At 36.5% G+C, this 22,282-nt stretch overlaps 1 protein-coding gene across 2 annotated transcripts in view; it reads left to right on the top strand.

Moving 5' to 3' along the window:
• The window catches only part of MAN1A2 (mannosidase alpha class 1A member 2), a 138,373-nt gene that overhangs the window by 81,470 nt on the left and 34,621 nt on the right, over positions 1 to 22,282 (top strand). For both annotated transcript variants that reach the window (XR_004169200.2, XM_031610253.2), the window contains exons 6-8: positions 6,386 to 6,480; positions 8,314 to 8,437; positions 8,848 to 8,941. Coding sequence is in view for 1 of the 2 variants with exons in the window: in XM_031610253.2 (XP_031466113.1) it covers positions 6,386 to 6,480; positions 8,314 to 8,437; positions 8,848 to 8,941 (313 nt within the window). In the remaining variant the exon portion in view is untranslated. The remainder of the gene's footprint in view (positions 1 to 6,385; positions 6,481 to 8,313; positions 8,438 to 8,847; positions 8,942 to 22,282) is intronic.

Raw genomic sequence — 22,282 nt, 5'->3', positions numbered from 1 at the left:
TTTGAAGACTCTGTTTGCAAATTCTTAGGTGCTGGTAGAAAACTACAATAGTGTAAATTATTTTATATTGAAGAAGCAGTATTTGAACCTATTGTTCCTTTGTAAAATATAAATATGTAAAGTTGTACCAAATTATTTCTTATCTGCATTTAATTGATGTAGTTTTATGCATTTGTTTTTTCTGCTCATTTTTAGATTGAGTGGATTTATATGATAAAACAAGAAAAGTATGTAAGTGCCTAAGGCACTACCACCATAGTAGTTTTCCTACGTTGTCTAGTGCATCCAGACTGATGTGATATTATGTTGATATAATAGGTAGATTCTTGCCATCTCTTTTGCCAGTGCTTTTTTTTTTTTTTTTTTTTTTTAAATATTTGATACTAAACACAGAAACATGAAATTTTTATCTCATAAGAGTCTATAGCATCTAGGAAAGAAGAGATCTGGAGACTTGGGTGATGTATAGACCTGTATAGTCCTTTGGGCTTTACTAAGCTTTTTGTTTCAGAAATTGAGTGCAGAATGCAGTTGCAGCTTTTTCCTTGAAGTTTGAATAGTTCTTCTATAATGCTCTAGCACTACTTCACAAGCTGAATCTCTAGACAGAGACATTAAGTTTAATTAGGCTTATGTAGCCATCATTTTTAGATTGAAAGCAACTGTTATATCACTCAATTTCATGTATTATCTAGAACAGGAGAACCCTTCTTGTCTTTCCACCGTTCTTCATTTCAGGTTGTTAAACAAAAGCATATCTTGTGGGGAGGTATCCAGTGTGATGGGGTTTTTTTTGTATGTAAAATATTTGTAAAAGCCTTATCTGTAGTGTCACAGGTTAAACAAAACGTCAGCCCAGTCTGCATGTTTTGAAAATGATGTGAGTCTTAGAAATTCTCTTTACAAAAGCATTTTTCTTCCCATGAAAAAAAAAAATAACAGTTTGACTATCATTAAAGAGAAAAGAGAGGCCTAGATTAGCATGGATGAAGGAAGCAGCAGTTGCTATACATTTGGAGTTGTAGATTTTCAGTTTGCTGAACTGGTAATGGTTTTTTGTTGTTTCTATTTTTGGAAAGTTGAAACATTTTATGAACCATTTCTTAGTTCATGAAACCAGTAAATCAGCAAATCATGTAATACTGATGAACGTTATTGTCTTACACCAGTTGTTCATGAGATATCAGTGCTCTTGTAGTATAAGGGAGCAAATAATTGCAAAAACAGATGTAAGCATGGGATCAATTACATTAGTGTGAATTTAGCAGTGCTTTAAAATTTTGGAGGCTCTTAAAAGACTCATGCCCAATTTCTTTGTCCCCCTGTGTAAATTTCAGCATATAACTGTCCCATGCCTTGTAGCAGTATCATTGGGCACTAAAGGTGTTAAGCAAGATGAATATCATCACTCTTAGGGAACTACTTTTTTCAGAAAGGGAAAGGAGACCTACAAAATAGATTAGCTTCATTTTGATTCCTGGAAAGGCAATGGAACAGCTAATTCTGGAACCTGTTTTCAAGGACAAACAGGTAACTGGGAGTAGCCAGCATGGACTTGCAAAGAGTAAGAGATGCTCAAACAGCATGATGAACTTCTACAATTGAATGACTGGCTTGATAGATGAGGCGAGAGGGCTGGATATTGTCTGACTTGACTTCAGGAAGACTTTCATTGTGGAATTCAATAAGATACTCACAGAGAAGCTGCTAAGATATGGTCTAGATGAGCAGATAGTGATGTGGATTGAAAACCAGCTCAAGGAATGTGTCCAGACGGTGGTATCCAGTGGCACAAAGTCTAGTTGGAGGCCAGTAGCTATTATTGGTGTACCCAAGGGTCAGTACTGGATTCAGTTCCATTCAGCATCTTCATTAATGATTTGGATCTGCTGAGCGTACCCTCAACAAGTTTGCAGATAGTACAAAACCGGGAGGCATGGCTGATTCATCAGAGGGTCATGCTGCTATCCAGAGGAACCTGGACAGGCTGGAGAAATGGGCTGGCTGGAACCTTGAACAGTTCAACAGCTGCATAATTGAGGGAGGTGATTCTTCCCCTCTGCTCAGCAGTGGTAAGACCACTCCTGGGGTGCTGGGACTAGTTCTGGGCTCCCCAGTATAGGAAAGATATTGGCATACTGGAGATAATCTAACAAAGGACTGTGAAGATGTTTAAGGATCTCTTGCATGAGGAAATGCAAAGAGTGTTGAAACTGTTTAACCAGGAGAAGTGCTCTGGGGAATCTCATTATATAATATAAATACCTGTATATAGATATGAAGGAAGCATACAGAGAAGACAGAGCCACTTTACGTCATAGTCTAGTTTCAAGTTGATTCCTGTATTTTTCACTCTTAGACTTCTGAGATGGGTTTGAGTTTTTCATTTCCATGTTAATTTTTTTCTGTTACAAAGCAGGTAATATAAATTTGCGGAGCATCCCCTTGTTGGACAAGTCTTCTCTTGTCTAAAAACTTTGTGTTTTAGAAATGCTAAGTCTTCTTTGTCAAGTGCTTAGTAATCATTATAACTCACAAGAGACAGTGAAAGGCCCCTAGAGTCAAGTTTTAACAATATCTGCAAATAGTCCTTTGTTGAACATGTGCTGTGAATCACTCTACTCATACTTACGTAATTCTGCATCTTCTCACCACTGTACATATTGTAGTTTTTAAATGCCTTGCTCAATTTCATGTAAATGCAGATTTATTTTATCCAGGCCAAATTCTAGGTGTTACAGACTTCACCAGTCATTACTCATATAAAATATAGCTAAAGTGCTTTCCCATTTCTATTTCATGCTATGATACCTCAAATGTTACCTGAATCTTATTGCACCTCCCTCTTGTTATGAGAGGCCTTTCTCATTTTATCTGTGGTATTGACAAGAAGCAAATATGTTAAAAAGGAACATATTTCTTCATTTCTGGTTAGCAGGATACCACTACTTGCAGCAGGGAACTCCCTAGGAATATTTTAAAATTTGGATGTTCTCTGTCTTAAACGTGGGGATGTTGTATGTCTTTGCAATTTAAAGCTGCTCTCCTGGCATATGCGCATTTTCTTCCTAGGTGGCATGGCATGTATGTAAACAGGCAATGAAACAAAGACTTATGAAAGGAGTTACCTTTCTTTTTGCAGCAACACAGCTCATCTTGATTTTCAGCATTAAATTGCTCCACTGGCCTCTATTGCTACTCATGCAGAAAGTTGCCTAACAGGCAAGTTGAATTTTAAATGGGTGGTTAGGTACAAAAAGACTACAAAGAGTTCAGTATTCAAGCTGAACTCTAAAGGTAGAAAAATAACTGTTCTAGATTAGGTCAAGATTTTAAATTTGGCCAAGCATTATTCTTGAGGATTTGAATATAGTCTTGCTGTCGGATACTCCCTTTATTAACTGCATTCAGTATTTTGATGGATCTGTATTGTCATCTGACTTCATGCTTGTTTTTATTCTTCACATCTGCAGAAAACACAATTACTTCATTTTTCCATGTATTGGCCTTGTATGTACTGAAAAGTTGCTATCTTGTGTCTTGTCTTTTCTTGAACGTCATTCTCTAGACTAAGTAACCACAATTCTTTTACCATTTTATGTTTTCAAGGCATCTGTTCATTTTGTTTTCTTCTCTGTTCTTCTTGTTTGTGTTGTTCTTGAAATGTAGTGTTTGACAATTGAGAACTGCCAAGGCTGGAATGGAATCTGTTGGTCCAACTCATTTTGAAAAAATAAATTACTCATATTTGTTGTATGATAAGTAATCATGCTGTCTGCTGTCATTAAGTTATTTAGAAGTTAGAGCCTAGTGCATTTACTCCTGCTCGTGTGTCTAAAACTTAGTAATAGAAGCTATTTTAATTAGTTCAGCAGAGCTTTGTTATCCAGAAGTAGTATTGAAATATTCATAGTACTCTGACATAGCAGTTAGCAAGAAGGTACCCTAATATAAAGTAATGGCCTGTCTGCGGTTAATTCAAGTGTTTACTTTAATGAAAAAGGTAAACAAAGGTACAATTTTACTCGTTGATGCTAAATCAGTAGTATGTAGAATTCTCAGCTCAACAGAGGTAACAGGAAGGTGTCTCTAATCACAGCAACTTTTCAGCAGGTACTATCAATGCCATTGTCTGAGTGAACAGTCACAACTTTCCAGTGACTCACTGGCTTTTGAATTTCTCACATGCTGAAATGGCTGGCACAGTATTTCCTTCCCTGCCGTTGTTTATATTCATGAACAGATAGCTCATCTCAGCCTGTGCTTTATATACAATTTCTAAAAAACTGCTTCCAAAACTGTAGTTTTTTCCTTAAATTGTTGTAGCATGTTTCAAATTGAGCAACAGCTGGATAATATTACATAAATAGAGAAATCATTTTAGTGGGGATGTTTCTAGGAGTGTTCTCCAACTGAACATTCTTGCCATAATGTTTCAATATCCTTTATTAATAAGGGTAATAGAAACACATGATCGTACGTGTAATTTCCAAAGGGTGCAGGATCCAAAAATGGAAGGTAAAGAAATCCATGCCAGAAATGTCTTTCTGAACTTTGTAATGTTTAAGAGGAATTTGTAATTCTGTTACGGAGTAAGCATTGAAGTGACCCTGCATTAGAGAGGTTAACTCACTTCAGGTGATTGTAGTGGCTCTGTCTGGTCTTGACCCATCCAGTATCTAAAAATCTAAAATTTCTGCCTGCATTTTTGACATGCATTTATAGATTCAAAGCAGGAAATGTGTATGTATTTGGGCTGAGACGTATCTTTTATTTCTGTTTAGGGCTTCTCTTTTCCCAATTGCCGAAGACTCTGCATATGCAGTCCCTCTTATTTACAGTATGCCTTCCTATTTTAACTTGGTCCTTTATTCAAAGTTAGAGCATTTTATGAATTTTGAATAAGTTTCTGCACGTTTTCTCAAAGACTGTCTCTTGCCAATGTTGTTGCTGAAAAGCATTCAAGCCACATTGCTTCTGCTGCTTCACGTTTCCATCAGATTCCATTCTGATGATTCCAATATCCTCTTTTTCAGTTTAGACATACCTCATCTTAAAACTCATGTAGACTATCTGTGTAGAAGTCTTTTCCTGGCTCATTACTTTCAGATCCACTTCCATCTCTCCATAGTCCACTGCATCAAATACAGTTAGATGTCACTGTTAATATTCTTTTTTGTTTATTGCATGCCTTACTAGTCATCTTCAAAAATATTAAGATATTGATCTTTTCTTACCTTCATGTGAAAAATGAGAATGGTCTTGATTGCTTACTTTTCAGATCTGCCAGTATACATTTTTTCTTTTCTTCCTCTACACTTCACAAAAGGGAAAATATTTTTTATCAGTTCAACAGAGCTGTCTTTTAGATTTACTCAAAGCTTTTATTTCTCTTGATTATAGAATATTGATCTGGTAGTTAATAGTAGTGGGTTTTTTTTTTGTATGTTCATGATGCTTACGTTACTTAGGGCAACAGTAGCTCCTTTTGTTAAATGTTTGTGCAGCACTTGTAACTGATAAATAATGTTGTCTCCCAATAAAAAAGATACTTCCAGAGAAATATTCACATTAACTTAATTGAAATGTATGTTAGCAAGTAGCTGGCAAAAACAATTTTATGTCATTGGCATCTGCCAAATATGCCTTCTTGGAAAAGATTTCTTCCTACAAGCTTAGAAGGATTTTTTTCCCATCTACTCATTTAGTTCATAAATATTAGATTCCAAATAAAGGTATTAAAGGTTTATGCTCTGATACAGACATGAGTAACAACACTGGAAATTAAAAGTCATTTTGTCCAGTCAGTAAATTGCACTTGTAGTCAGACTTGAGAGGAAATTAAGCCTTTTTAAATTTTTGTAATGTATTATCAACGAAAGAAGAGTTTTGGAAAACTGTCTATGTGTCATTTTGCTTTGACAGTGCACATAAAAAGTTAGCAGCTCTGTCTGTATTAAGCATATCATTAAAAGGATTGTAAGTTTGTAAATTAAAATCACTTGTGTGTTATGTGGGAGAATTCTCCTTCGCTTTTCACTGCTAAGGTGAAAGTATTTTAAAGATTACTTTAGATAGCACTTGAAATAATATTGGTGGAAAGAGTTGGGGGGAGGATTGATACCCCTCTTTCATAGGAATGTAAGCAGTGTTGCTGGTGAGCATGAAAGCAGAGACATTAAAATGACAAGTTTTCTTTTCATGTTCAAATTTTAGTGGTGTTCATGAAATGAACAAGTGAAAATAAATGAGAAGTTCAATTTTTTTTTCATTGTAATGATTTTCTTATATAAGGAAGTGGGTGGGACAAGGAAATTTCCGTCTTTATAGTTCTTGGAGATAAATCAGAATTTGTAACTGTCTGCAATTGATCCTACTATCTTAGGTTTTCAAGATCAAAGCAGTGCAGCTGGCAGGAAAACTTCTTCCAGCCTTCAACACGCCTACGGGTATACCATGGGCAATGGTAAATCTGAAAAGGTAATGAGTTTTCTTTTGTGGGGAAGTGTTTTTCTCAACCTTCCCTAGCTTGAAAAAATGACATATGCTATTAGTAATTCTAAGTAGTACAATTGTAGAAGATGGTGACAAGTTGTTATTCCTGGCACTTAAAGATAACTTTAATAGATTTCAGACCATCCTACTTCATTAAACTGCAATAAATTGTGACCATTAATATTTTTCCTAATTCTAAATAAGAATTCAGCATGCTGTTACACCATATTATGGCATATGTTGTCCTAGAGATTAAACACTAGTTCTTTAGTCATTATAAACCATGTTCCTATGAAAAACAAAAATGTTTGCAGGCCACAATTGAATTTACAAACAAAAATGTTTGCAGGCCACAGTTGAATTTACTGGTTTTTATGTGCTTTGTGAGCTGTGTGTTACTGTCAGAAATCTCAGAATGTTTGAGGAAGTATTAATTTATTTTGCAGTTCAGCTGTATAATCCACTATGGTCAGAGGAGATGGATAGGCTCATTTAGGTGGCTGTTCAGTGTATACTTAGATTGCCTCGTGGAACAAAATTACTAATTTATCTTGGATTGCTTGTTCAGTGCTGAGTTTTTCCTCAAATTTTGAAAGCACTTTTTGACACAAGGCATTTTTTATAATTTTATTACTGGGACATGAGAACTTTCTTATTAATTAACGCTTGTGCTGTATCCGCCTCCTGGTAATGTACAGAGCCTGCTGGCATCACAACAGAAAATACAGTAGCTGGCATGCAATGAGGCAGTGACAGTGGTGTATGTATATGTGAACACTTATCATGAGGCTGACATGCAATATAAGAAAGGACCTGATAGAAGGATTTGAAAAATGAGCAACTTGTATTTTATTAGTTTTTGTATTTTTAATGTTCAATTTATTTCTTTGTGAGAGATGAACCAAAGAAAAACTGCAGGCTAGAATTTTGTTTCTGTAATCTTTCAGCAGTAGTTACTGCATTTTTAAAAGTATTCTGTCTCAGGTGAAAACTGTAATTTCTGCTCCATTACTGATATTTTTTGTTTACATTTTTATTCTTTCTAATTTATAATAAAAGGAATAAAAAAGACATTGCTATCTGATTGTAGTTTTACTGATATCTGATATCTTATTTGAGAGAAAGCATCAATAATCTCCAGGAAAATATGGTTAACTTCGTAAGTTAAAGGACTCAATCCTGGAAGGTGGTGAAAACTCATGAATCAAATTAAACCAGAGGTAATTTAGGAGTTATGACTTACCGAGATGTCTTTGTGTGCAAAAGATTTATGGTATGATGCAGTCTGTTGATTCCTTGTGCCAGTCTGAGGAACTTGCAATATTCTGCTTGCTATAGACATACAGTTTTCCTATGTAGACACAGATAAGTCCCACTCCCATCTTACTGAACCATCAAATACTGACATTAAGCATATCCCACACAAGTAAGGATAAGCAGATGTTTGACAGAACAAGGAAGCAAATTCTGCCACATTTGGTAGTATACTCATCTGATATTTGCTTTTGATTCTTGTTCTTAGGAATATGGAATGAATAAATGACAATTGAGATTGGACTTGTTATTAAGGCATTGAATCAATGTGTTGATGCACAGAATTACAGTCACAGGTCTTTTCGTTGATGAACTTACTGTATTTTTTTTCCAAGAAGATCCCACCAACTAACGACTCAGTCATGCCACAACTTTTGTAATCTTAAGCACAGATTATTATTTTGCTGTTACTTTTTAATTTGCTTGTTACTAGCATTGGGTGTGGTAATTCTGATTTTTTTTTGTTCTTTTTTCTGATTTTCATACATATTTCTTGAAACTCAGCGGTGTGGGTCGGAACTGGGGCTGGGCTTCTGCAGGCAGCAGCATCCTTGCTGAGTTTGGTACTCTACATATGGAATTTGTCCACCTAAGCTATTTAACAGGAGACCCGGTATATTACAACAAGGTGGGTCTCAAATTTAGTTTTTTCAGTCATACAAGTGACTTTTATGCTGTTTCATCATAAATTGCATTAAAGGAAATTGCCTTTTGTACAACATTTTGTAATGTACTGTAATCTAATTGCATTTTAAGTAACAAGTAAATTCTTTCTTACCAAGCAGATTAACTTCTTGAAATACAAATTTTACAGCAAAAGTTTTTCATTTCTTTCAACAAGCACTTAAAAATCATAACTTTAAAAGATGTTTGTGTGTCAACAGTTCAAAAGCACAAAAAAAAAAAGAGGAAGCTTCCAAGAAAGTTTCTCAGATCAAATTAAGAAAATGTATGTCTGAAAAGAAAAATATTAGATTTAACAGTATGCAGAGCAGATTGAAGTTGTTAGTGGTGATCCTGATTCTTCGTTTAATTTAGGTCATGCACATTCGGAAGTTACTCCAAAAAATGGATCGTCCTAATGGACTTTATCCAAATTATTTGAATCCAAGAACAGGCCGGTGGGGTCAGCGTAAGTATTCTTATTTTATTCATTCATAATTAAAGCTCTATTTCTTTGTTGCTGACTTGGAGATTAGAAAATTTATTCTGTAGGGCATGAGTAGCTCAGCTTGAAAACATGAAATCTAGATGAATTAATAGGAATTGCGATTTTCTGAAACCAATTTTTACCAATCATTCTCTCTGAATTCATGTAACTTGATTTTATATGGTATGTTCTGAAAGCAACTTTCTAAGAAATCCAATGCATATATTTTAGTTCCATTACTTGATAATATCTTCATTTAAACAGAATGAGAAAAGCAGCTTCCTTCATTTTGATTTTGTTCCTGTTTTTCATCTGCAAGTCATCTGTTTAGTGGATTACCACTTGTAGGATTAGCATTAGGTACTCTTTAAAGGTGACTGAGGCAGTATCATATTTGTGGTGGTTAAATTTGAAGTCTTTCACTTGGATGAATATGAAGATTTTCACGTGATATTAGGGACTGAAATTTTTAAAAATAATTCTTCTCAGTGGCATGTGAAATGACATATCAACATAGAATAGAGTTAGAAGGGACCCACAAGGATCATTGAGTCCAAGCTCTGGCTCCACACAAGAGCACCCAATGTCTGAGAGAATTTTCCAAACACTCCTTGACCTCTTGGCAAACTGGGGCCATGCCCTCTGCCTTGGTGAGCTGTCACAGGGCCCCACCACCCTCTGGTGAAGAACCTTTTCTTAACCCTCAATCTGACCGTCCTCTGATGCATCTCCATGCTGTTCCCTCAGGCCCTGTTGCTGACACAAGAGAGCAGAGATTAAAACCTGCCAGTTTTGGTATGAAAATTTAAAAACAAAAAACAAAAAAATCCACAACAGTTTATATTGCTGACGATCTAGGCAGAGAAGGAAAACATGAAGACATGGACACGATCCTGATTTCTTTCCTTGAAGCATTTTTTTTTCTAAGAAAGGCTGAGCAGTTTAGTGCTTTTGTAGTGGGTGTGATGAAGAGAGTTTTTTTTCCTCTTCTGTTCTTTCATCTTTTATGAATATAAGTTTATTTAGGAAAAACAAGGAAGATGGTCTATTTTTGTCTTGTTTGACATCATTGACAGGTTTTGGTGACTTCAGTGGTTGGCTGTAAATAACCCGTGTAACATGTTCTAGCTTGCAAACTGAGAATTTGCTTGTGACTTTGAATCTGGCATATGAGGGAAATGAATACAGCTATTACTGCAGTGACTGTGTTTAGATTTGTCTAATTTGAGTGTTAGGACCAAAATTCTCCGCAGAGTGCAGTGTGCATTAAGTGCATTAGCAGCACTTTTTGAAATGAATATATAGATTTCTGAAATAAATTCCTGAGTCATCTAGGCTTATCGATGCATCCAGAAAAACAAGTGAGTGAATACAAATAGTCATGTATAATTTGCACAAAAGACAACTTTACTTGCTTTTACTGAAATAATTTTGTCTATTGGTGGTTTTTTTTTTTGCTCCAAACCAAATGCTTCTACAGCTGTCATCAGTGCTAGTTTAATGTGGCATATCACTAGGATTCTGCAGGGTCTTTGTCTCAGTTTCGGTAACAATGCTCAAAATTAACAACTCTGGAGAGGGAAGAAACCGAAATATGTGAGAATAAACATGCAGTGAAAGATTAAACCTTGCTGAAGTTTGATGAAGCTCTAACATGTTTTTAAATTGAATTTTGAATTTGAGAGTAGAGTTTATGATTACAGATCAAGAATTTAAACACATTAATAGAACACAGGTTTTTTGGTTTGTTTGTTTTTGTTCGTACTGTTTCCTTGTCACATACGTTTCCTGGAATTAACTTTTTACTTCTTTTTACCCCAGGCAAATCGGGGTCCTAATGCTGAGACAGAGCTTCTGGTAGTGTTCCTAAGATTTCATTTATAAAACTCTCCTGAAAAGTTTTGTGGGGACAAGAGAGCAAGAATCCGTAATTCTGCCTTTTCTGGATAGAACAATGAGAAACTGTTTATGTAGTCCTGATAGTTCACTCTTCAGCAAATCCATTTGCAAAAATTTAAGAATGTGACTTGCAATAAAAATGCATTGGGAATGAAGCACTGGACTTACAAGCTGGAACATCTGAGACTTAAATGGAAATTTCTTCCTTCTTATTCCCTTTCAGAAATCATATCCTGCATTACAGAAGTTGGTTAAGTAAGAGTGATGCCTTCATGCATAGAATTTCAGTTTATGGTTAATAATAATATGGTTACTGACCTTCTCACGTTGTTATTATGGGCAAGGAAAATTTTTAGATCTTCCTCAGAAGATAATTTCAAAGAGCATTGTGTTTGGCTTGTTATATACCGTAGTACTGGAAAGACAGAGACAATGGAAAGCATAAATTTTATTTCAGCTCCTGGAAGAGTAGCCCTTTTTGTATTTTTTCTGTGACCTTTAGTTTGATACAACTTTATCTTGTGCAAATTACTTTCTATAGTTTCTTAAAATTATTTCAGAACCCTGTTGACCTAAATACATGTAACTCTTGTTTCTGACCTTTCTGGGCTTTCTTGTACCATTATTTCTTTTCCTTTTAACATTTTTCTTCTCTTCAGACTTGGATCAGTTTTATTCAGGTTTTCTGTTAATCTGTACGGTATTCCAACTAAGTCATGAAGAGTGTGAAATAGGTAGAATTAATCTGTCACGTACATAAATAGACTGTGTAAGAAATACAGCAATTTGTTTTTTTTTCAGTCTCCTCCCCTTGCAGACAAGACTTTTTCACATTGATATCTAAGATTTGTTTGAAGTAACTCCTTAGCACATGCAAAATCTTACACCATACTACTTTACTTCAGAATCCAAATGTTATGTTGTCCACCAGAACCTTACATAATATGAATTTTAATTCACAGATAGAAAGTTTGTATCTCAGCTGCTAATGTAGGGGAATTAGAGTAATAAAGTTTGGTGTAAGATCCTAGGAAGGGGAAAGTGATATTTGTTTACAAAATCATAAAGTAAACTGATTTTTACCTGCACGCTCTCATTATCTTAAAACTTAATTCACTCTTACTGACAGATACCAAGATGTGTCTGAGTTGTCTGGACTCAGAGAACAAGACAGTGGCTATCCAGTCATCTAGGGTTCCTAAATGATAACAATGAGCTAGTTTTTGGCCTAGGGGTCAACAATTGTTATGGAGCTTTTATTTTCCTCGAAGACCTATTGATTTTATCCAATATAGATCTTGCCTATGTTGTTGAATCACATCTGTTTTTCCACACTTAAACTTTTTCTAAACGTGTATCCATAATTTTTCTCTTATTGGGGTTAGAGGACGGGGAGTCGTGCATGTGATATGCTGCAACCTTTTCAGCATCTTCTAATGTTAGGATGCCAGATCTGCTGCTGATGAGTTATTTGTGCTGTGGTGTGATTTATCAGAGTGCAGGCTTTTCGGTCTTGATATAAGCAGCACACTCCTGAATTTCATTGCTAGGAAATGGTGCTCTAGGGACAGTGTCTTGAGAGAAGCCATCCTTTTTAATGTGTTGTTCCACTTGATTCTTTTGGTACTCACAAAGACGTTCAGTTTCATTCATAATTCACTCATACCAGTCAATGTTTTTGGTACAATTACCTAATATAATCAGTGAAGTAACTTACCAGTCTATAAGTATTTACAGTTTCACCAAGGAGATGACTATGGCTTCAGGTACTTAACAAGTTGAGCTGTATAGTGTCATATAAACCCAATCTATAGCTATGCCTTTGTAACGTTTATATTTTTATAAATCTAAATTTCCATATTTAATGCATTTCACTTTTCACTTGAAGAACAGTTTTAGTGACAGATTCCCTTCTCTTTCTACTTTTTATTTTCATAATTTCTTTCCATTTGAATGCCGTAAAACCTCCTCCTAAAAATTGCCAGGTAAATGACTTACTGGTCACTTTTTCATCTTGACTTTCCAGTGAAACTACTTTGTAAGGCAGCAGTGTGTGACTGGGTCCTTAGTGCTGTGTAGCAGGGAGTTTGTTATACCCAGGGTGAAAAGCTGTCACAGGCAGGCTAAATATTTGTGTATAAGCTTATAATGTTCAGGTATTATAGCATGAGTGGCACAGCTTTTGAATGGGTTCAGTTCAGGAGCTGTCATCTTGCTGGGGCTTTTGCTGGAAAGCAGGGCTGCAGTGCCCACAGGTATATTGGCAGCTTCAGCTTTTAATTATGAACTACGGTGTGATGGTCCAGTAGAAACAAGTGATTTACAGTACTTTTGTCTTGAAGTTCTAGTTTCTTTAAAATTTGAAATAAAAATAGCTAGCAGGATGTATATTCAAGCTTCTCATGCTAACATTCAGTTAGTTTTATTAGCTTTGCTTTTCAATTGGTAAGCAGTTTGTTTGGTGAAAGCATCAGAACGTTATACAGTGGATTTGGATGATTCTCAACAGCTATGCCAGTGCTTCCTAGAGAAGCCTGCTATTCAGGTAGAATGTCTAGAATTTTGATTAAAAACAAGAGATTACAGAATTACAGAAATTACTTTGTGCTGAAGAAAAGCTTTTTTTTTAATGAAATGTTGAGTAAATTTAATTCTGATGTACATTTTTAAACAAGTTAGATGTGAATGCCAACTAAAACAGCAATAGAAAGAAAATGGCAGTCTGCATCAGTTATTGACAAGTAAAAAAATGCCGTTTCTATTTGCACGTTTTTATAAATTGTGCATTTTTCCTTCTGCTTTTCACTGCTGATAATACGGTATTACATTTCATCTGGTTCCAATGTTTCTTCCTTTCCTTCTGAAAAGGAGCTGAAATCACTCTGGGTTTATATCTCAGATACTCGGAACTGATCTGTCTATAGAGTTTCCTGTGTTGATTCTAAGAGAAAGTTTTGTCAGTTCTTGTAAAATTATTTTTTAGACTGTATATGTCTTTCATATGTGTGAGTATGAGAAAAAATATATCTTGTATGCTAGCCTTCTGTGTTCAGTGATGTAAGAGCACATTAACAAGTTACTGTAAAGTAAGCTAGTATGTGAATTTATGGTGTGTGAGCTGAGTGTCACTAGAAATGGCCAGTACTAAAATTACACCAGTGGAATGATGATCTGCTGAATGGTCAGACTGCTGGCTGTTGTGCAGTGCTCTGGTCATGTACCATTACCTAATACAAACCCTTTTAGACAGATTTGCAAGAGGCCCAAGTAAAAAGTCCACTGAAAGGCACTCTGTCATCTGGTGTACAAGGATTTGATAATGTAGTATCAGACCATATATGTCTATTTAGTGCACTAAATTTAAATGCTTTCTTTCATATGTAAAGCTATGACTGTCCTATAAATAAAAGGGAATTCAGACAGGTATTTAACCAGCCTTAGCACCTTCTGTTTTCTCACTCTTTTGCAGTTCTTTGCATTTATTGCACAGAATGAGTAGAGGCTCACTCAAGGTGTTCAAATGGAAGAAATTTATGCCCTCTGCTTTGCGGTTGTTTGAGCTGTAGACTGTCCCATAAATACGCCAAAGCAAATTTCTTTGTGGATGTGTTATTTCAGTTTAAGTGGTGGTCTTTCATTTTCAACAACAAATGTTGAAATTAAGTCAAAATAAACAGTTTTAATTTTAAAATAGGAGGACTTATCCAAAAGTAGTGCCTCCTATTTTATTATGTTGGCCCATGACACCACAGGTGGATGTTGGTGGTATGGCAGTAGAGGCTGAACCTTCCTATCAGTATTCCATTACATTTTGTTGCCATGTGACAGATAGCAGCAGAGAGGCAGTCTGACATAGAAACACAGATGAAGCAGAGGTGTGTCATTGAATTCCTTGATGTGGGAAAAAAAGGGTACCCATTGGCATTCATTGGTGATACCGGAATGTTTGTGGAGACCAAACAATGGGTGTGAGCACAGTGAGGTACACAGGGTGGTGTATTTCAGCAGTGGCGACAGTGACAGTGAGTCACTTCTGCTGGTGAAGATTTTTATGAGTGTGGCATGCAGACTTTTGTTCATTACTGAAGAAAATGCATAGGTAATGGTGGTGACTATGTTGCAAAATAGTGTGGCTGAGAATGTGCTTTTTCAAATAATGTTATGGTGATCTTTGTATCTGTTGTAGTTTCCATGGAAATAAATAGAAGGCAATGCTTTCAGAACAACCTGATTTTTATTTAGAGGTGGCCTCCATGGGTTTAATTGAGTTGAATCAGATTTACGTTTTCTTTAAAATATTGCCATTTTAACATGTAGGAAAAGCCATGAAAACTATTTTAAATTATCTTCACTAAATCCACACAAATAATGGGTCCTAAATTTTTTTTGCCTGCCTGTAGAGCTGCATTTAGACTAATGCTCTTGAGCTGACCTGGATAATTACCTGAACTGTTTCATTTAAACTCTTGCAGGTAGTAGGCAAACCATGAGTAAGACACCATTTCTATTTTCATTTCTGATATGAAACTGTATTAAATGTATAGCATCATCTGCCTACATTTATTCATCAGTATCTAGAAGAAAACTGAGAGGAAAAAAGATCTGATATAAGGTTTATAATACACTTTGTGAAAGATGTTAAGAAACTACCACATTCATCAGACTCTCCACCTGGTGACTGCTCCTTCCTAGCTGTTGAAGCCCAGCCCTGTGCATTTTGGGAGGTATCTCTGTCTCAGTCCAGGTTGTGGCTGCTGCTAAGCCAGTACAGGCTCCCCAGCTTTGAGCCTAAGCATGTAGCATCCACATATAGCACTCAGTGTAATAAGTATAGATGGCATAGTCTTGCTCATACTCCTCATTTTTTGAACCCTCTTTTCACAAGCACCGTCACGCTCAGAGGTCTTTCAAATATTAGCATACTTCATTACCTCATGCCTGTGTTTGGACCCAGATCCCTTATCCAGACATCAGCCTGGACTTTGGATTTTTCCAGATGCTGACCTCCTGCTCACCAACTTTTATTAACCTGCAGCTTGCTAACATGTTTCATGTACAGACATGCACTCAGGAAAATTTACTGGGAAAAATAAGCATGGGCAGGTATTTCCATTTGGTGACACACAGACTTAGGTCCTTGTGACCCACTTTTTTTCCACTTGCTGTGAGCTGCACACCATTGTCCTTGCTGGCACCTAGACTTGCAGGCTCTGTGGCCTGGTTGCCAGTGTTTACACCACACAGCATTCACATGTGGGGTAGTGAGTGAGATGGACAAATGTCAGTGAAGAAAAGGATTTTTTATAAAAAAGGATAGACTGCTCATAGGGTGCCTCAAGTCTGTAGACATGCACTTTTAACCCACCCAGTCTCCCACTTCTCCTTGCTACTCCCCAGTCTACCCTGATCTTTCTCTTTGTCTGCTTTTGGCCCTCCCATTAATATCCAATTGTAAATTTTGCCTGAAGTCACAAACCCCTTAAGCTGCCCCATGTTTTGCACAGCCCAACAGTCTCCTCAAATATCATATTAATGATAGTCACATTTGTTCCTTTTCACTGTGATATTCAAGTTAATTCTCCAGGGATGTGTCTGAGTAGCATCTTTATGAGCTCATCAATCAAGGACCTGAAGGGTTACAACCAGCTTGTTATGCCTGGGTGTTTGTCAGTTTCCTTATTTGTTATTTCTTTTGTACTCAGTAGTACTTAACCAGATCAGTTGACAAAGAAAGTTTTTTCACATTGTAGGTATCCCCACTTGTTAAGTGAAGGATAGGGGAAGATCTGTTTAAAATATGAGTGGCTTTCTTGAGTGCAAACTTTCCCTTGTGCTGCAGAGACTGAGAAGTAAGTGACTGCTTGAATTTGTGTTATCTGGACTTTCAGTGTTAAAAATAAGACCCATTTTTTTTCAGTCTTTATCTCTACTTCTGTGAGATTAAAAACCCTGCGATTTGTAAGGTAAAATGAATAATATGGAAGAACGAAATAGTCTTTCAAAAGATTAAAGGAAGTATAAATCTAAAAGTATAATTGTATAAATTAACAAGTTAATATGTTAGTTATGGCTAGTGAAAAAGATGGCAAAGATAGAGATTTTCTACTTTTGCCAAGTGAAGCTGTTAAGTTCTCCTTTAGGAAATTATTTTGCATTTTTTTTCTTATTTTGTTTGTTTACTAGATGCCTTTCTTAGGCACAGTAGTCTATTAAATAATATTTTTCAATACTGGCATTACAGCAATTAAAAAATGCTCTGTATGCAACAGTAAGAAATCAAGAATACCAAGAGGAGTGAAAAAACAAATTTGGAAATGTAGTGTCAAGCCCTGACAAAACATCCATCACCTAAAAGGAAATGAAAATAATTGTGTCAAGTAGGCCTGTATTTTCAAAAAAATATTTTGCAATTTTTTTTTTCACTTTGGATTGTTGGACAGTAGTTTTTAGTGCTTTAAACCTTGGGTGGTTTTTTTTTTTTCTTCCACTGGTGTTAAGGAAAAGATTTTCTTTTCAAGGTATAAATGATTCAGAATTAAAATCTTTTATTGAAGAAGTAGTTTCCAACTTGACTTCATTTCTCCACATTTATTTGATTTAGCAAGTAGATTTCATTTTTTATCTGTTACTGAAACATCAGTTAAAAAACTGAAGATATGCTGTGTATGTGATGGTTAGTATGAGGAGTGGATGCGGGCATTTTTGATTTGAGTTTTGTTTTTGTTGTTTGTTTTCAGTTTCAAATCTACTTTCAGTTCAGTACATTATGAATAAATAAAAATGCAACATGTTTTCTAGACTTCCAATAGCAGATGTATATACCAGTTGCAGATGAGGTGAGACTGGTTCTTTGCTGTTTAATTTTCTATGCTATCCTGGCATATTTCCTTAATTTTTCTCACTAAAACATTCTGTCGTCTTCTGTATTTAGGAATGTGTGTGTGTGTTACGAATACAAAATCATCTATGTAATCTCTGATGGGAAATTCTCCTTGCCCTTTTGCTTTACAACCATATACCAATGTAATTAACTGTGTTCCAAGAAAAGACTGCATTCAAATTTGATTATTCATTAGAAGTCGAGAACAAGTTAATCCATTAAAACTTTGTTTTAATGAAATACAGCAGAGTGGTTCATTACAAGGAATATGTTTTTATAAGTCTGCAAGGTTAAAATGTTCTGCTGTTCTGTTCATCAGGATGCTGAAAAACCTAAACAAATACAGGCTTTGTTTATTGAAAATTCTGGGGTCCAATATCTGTATGAATTATGTATTTCAAAGAATGTGTGTATGAAGAATTCCTAACGATTCATATATGGTGTAACTGGGTTATAAAAGTGCCTGGATACAGTGATGTGTAATGTACTAAGTACTTTATTTTGCTGTACTACCAAACTACAGTTTTATACCATGCTATTGATGGGGAGTGCATCGGTATCTAGAATATGTGGTTTGTCCTCTAACAGCTAACATTTGTTTTCTTCACTATTAATCAGTCTGTATAAATAGAATCCAGCATGTGTTACAATACCACCTGATATTCTTGAGTGTTAGATTGGTGACCTAGAAAACAGCTAATTTAAAATGATTTGGGACTAACAGTGCTATGTTTTGACACCTATTCTGTAAGTTTTTAAAGTCAGAGCTCCTTTGGAATCTAGTATTTCTTGAGTAATTGTTTCTTATACTAGAGTCTCCAGATATCTAAACTATTTTTGAACCAATCTTAACTCATTCATTTCCTATCAAAGAAGGGAGTCTGTGCAACTGGCTGTTTACGGTTAAGATAAGATTGTTTTCTAGATGAGTGATAGAGTTCAGGTGATACATAATAGTGCATTTCTTTTCCTTATGTCTTCTACAAGTGAGAATTCACATTCTGAGCTATGTGGGAAGGTGTACCTTCTGATGATCATATGAGAAATACTTACAGTTCGGTGACAAGTGAGGGGAGAGAGTCTGTGCTTTTATTCTGTGGATGAAGAATGCATCTCCCTGATGGGTACTTCTAATCATAAAGTTCTGTTAGGAATTGTATTGCCCTGGTGCAGCAAAGTAAAATGCCCCCTTATCTTGGAGATCTGTGTGAAGACATTGCTGATATTTTATCTGTAGCTTCCAAACTCTTCCATCTGGAGTGTTCCATCTGCCTCAAGCTGCCTATTTATGGTTTTTGTTTTGGTTTGGTTTTTTTTGTAAGAGCTTTGACAAAAGTGCTTCAACCATTTCTAAATGAAGTTAGAGATGCAATATGGTTGTGCCCTGCTTAAAGTTTTTTTTTCTAAGTACAGATGAGAACCTCAAAAATCATCCTGTTTTGGATATTAAGTGTTATGAGAGTTGTGTGTTCTAAGACCGCTAGAGGGAAAAAAAAACACCCATATTATTTCAAGCCTTTGAAAAATATTTGTGTCTACTTTCTCCATATGGAGTTTTAGAGTTCAGCTGCTGAGTTCCTAGAGCTGTGTGTGCAGAGCATTTGTCATCACACATCCCCAGGCTGGGAAAAGCTGAGCTGGTCTTTTCCTCTTGCTTGAATCTGTTGTGACACCAGGCATTAGAACAGAAAGTAATGTATGCTCAGCTGTCTCCTAATTTCTGAATCTCTGGCATTGCATTGTTAAGTATGCTTTTTGAATATAGGTCTTTTATGTGGAAATCTGCATGGTTTTAGAAAAATTCTCATGCTGGTAACATGTTCCCTACTGATAAATGATTCATATCTGACTAAAAATTTCACCTCCACCTCCTTTTATTGGGGCTGCCTTCACTACAGTTAATTTAAAAGTTTTTGCAATTTTAAGCTATCCACTATGGCTTAGGTTGAATTTCCACAGTGAATTGCAGCAATTGCAGTTTCTAGAGCTTCAACTTTCTGGATTAAATGATTAGAAAGGAAACTTGCACCTATTAAGAGCAACTGAGGGACACAAAGTGAAGATTGAACTGAAATTTTATCAGAGCTACTCAGATGTTAAGCAGAAGAGCAATTGTTTAAAAGTTTCCTATATAAAGAAAAGGATTTCCTGTACATTGTGCTTTGTGTAAGGTCAATTGATACCAGAACAACTAATGGAATGGATGTGTAAATTTCCTAATGAAAGTTCATATTAGCTAAATCACTTCACTACTCCCCAAAAGCAGTTGTATATCCCACTCTGAAAATCCTTTCCTAACTTATTACAGTTCTTTGTCAAAGACAGCATGTTAGGAGGATCAGCTTTGCGTTTTATTACTTTGTCCTTTATTACAAAGTAGTTCAGTATTATTACTGTTTTCATTGAAATGAATCAGGAGATCATCCGTCTTGGCGTTGCCAGTCTATTGGCTGTTGTGTTACATGCAGATTTAAGTCAGTTTTCCCTTTGCTTTAGAGTCATAATTAATATTTCCTTTTATAAGACTTGAATTTCTTTTACAAGCTTCCAAATTTCTAATTCTTTGGTTTTTTTCCCCCCTAACTCTATGTATTTAAAAATACTGTCTTATATATTTGTATGTCTTAAATACAGTGTTATAGTTGCAAATTCATAAATTGAAATACTATCATTCGAACTGATCCTCATCTCCAGCTGCTTGTGCTTACATGCTGGTACAGTGTTTGGCACGCAGAATATACTTCTCAGCTTTTTGTGTGGCCTTCCTCACTCCCGTCTGCAGTAAATAGTGAAAGCTTTATGACTGCAAAGGCAGTGCAGGAAGAGGGGATCAGGAAGGGGCATGGCTATTGCTCTGTGCTGCTACAATGCCAGAGGACCATCTAGGTGCTGGGGCCACCCTATCTGTTTTGCGTGATGTTTTTAATACAGCACTTGGCTTCTTAGTTTATCCCTGTGCATTGCCAGGAAATGGCAATTGTACAATTCAGGCACAAAGGGTTTAGCAAATCATGAACTGTTTTTAATTTGCCTCATTAAACTGCCATTAACTGCATCAAGCCATCTGTTTAAAAATAATCTACACATATTTTGTTTGCACTCGAGAGCATGTAGACCTTCATTAGAACAGATTTTATTATTAATGGTATCTTTAGGGGGCTTTATGTTATTGTGGAAAACATCTCACTGCTTGCACCAAACTTTTCCCATAAACAAAAAGAGGAGTCACATGTTTTTACCTTGCTGTCCTAACTGTATTTGTGGGAACAACTACAGTTTTTATTTACAAACCAGCTCTGAAGAAAGTTATTTGCAGCCATTAGGTAGATCTGGGTGTAAGAAATAAAAACAAGCTGAGTGAATGGATAGTGTCTGGGTTACCTACTTCGGACTAAAAAAGAGTCCCAAAATTTCATCCAGATAAGTTATAGTGTCTCAGATGTGGCTGAGATTAGAAAGCCCTACTGTCTCAGCCCTGGAGAATTTGAGGGAGAATCACAGAATTACAAAATGGCCAGGGTTGGAAGGGACCTCAAGGATCATGAAACTCCAACCCCCCTGCCACATGCAGGGCTACCAACCTCCCCATTTAATGCTAGACCAGGCTGCCCAGGGCCCCATCCAATCTGGCTTTGAATACTTCCAGGGACGGGGCATCCACAACCTCTCTGGGCAGCCTGTTCCAGTACCTCACCACTCTCATAGTAAAGAATTTCCCCCTGACATCCAACTTAAATCTTCCCTCCCTTAACTTAAAACCATTTCCCCTTGTCCTGCTGTTATCTTCCCTTTCAAAGAGTTGATTCCCCTCCCCTCTGTAGGCTCTCTAAACACTATCCTTGATCTGTCTCCTTCTGCTTATGTACCTGCAAAACCCCCTTCTTGTTATTTTACACATTCCTCACCAGGTAGAGCTCTATCTGTGCCTTAGCATCCTTAATCTTCTTTCTACACACATGGGCAGTGTCCCTATATTCCTCCCAGGCTACACAACCCTGCTTCCACTTCCTGTACATTTCCCCTTTTCCCTCAGTTTAAGCTGCAGGTCCTTGCTCAGCCATGCCAGTCACCCACCTCCTCTGCTCAATTTCTTCTGCTGGGGGATTGAGAGCTCTTGCACTCTCACAAGGGTATCCTTAAAGAGCTGCCAGCTCTGTTCTGTACTTGTGCCCTTCAGGACATTTTCCCAGGAGATCCCACACAGCAGTTCCTTGAGCAACTGAAAGTTTGCTCTCCTGAAACTCAGGATCCTGACTGCTTTTTGCCACTCCTGCATTCCTCCAGATCACAAACTCCACCAGGGCATGATCACTATAGCCCAGGCTGCCTCCAATCTTAACCTCTCTAATGCTCTCCTCCTCATTGTTGAGCACCAGGTCCAGTAAGGCTTCACCTCGAGTCAGTCCATCTAATACCTGGACTAGGAATTTATCCCCAACAGACTCCAGGAATCTCCTGGATTGTCTGCCACCGCCGTGCCACTATCCCAGCAGATATCTGGGTGGTTGAAATCCCCCATCAGGACAAGAGCCCGTGAGCGCGAC

Source organism: Phasianus colchicus, chromosome 1, assembly GCF_987193195.1.
Source record: "Phasianus colchicus chromosome 1, bPhaCol1.hap1.1, whole genome shotgun sequence".
NCBI classification, from domain to species: domain Eukaryota; kingdom Metazoa; phylum Chordata; class Aves; order Galliformes; family Phasianidae; genus Phasianus; species Phasianus colchicus.
This window is presented reverse-complemented; position numbering and strand designations above follow the sequence as displayed.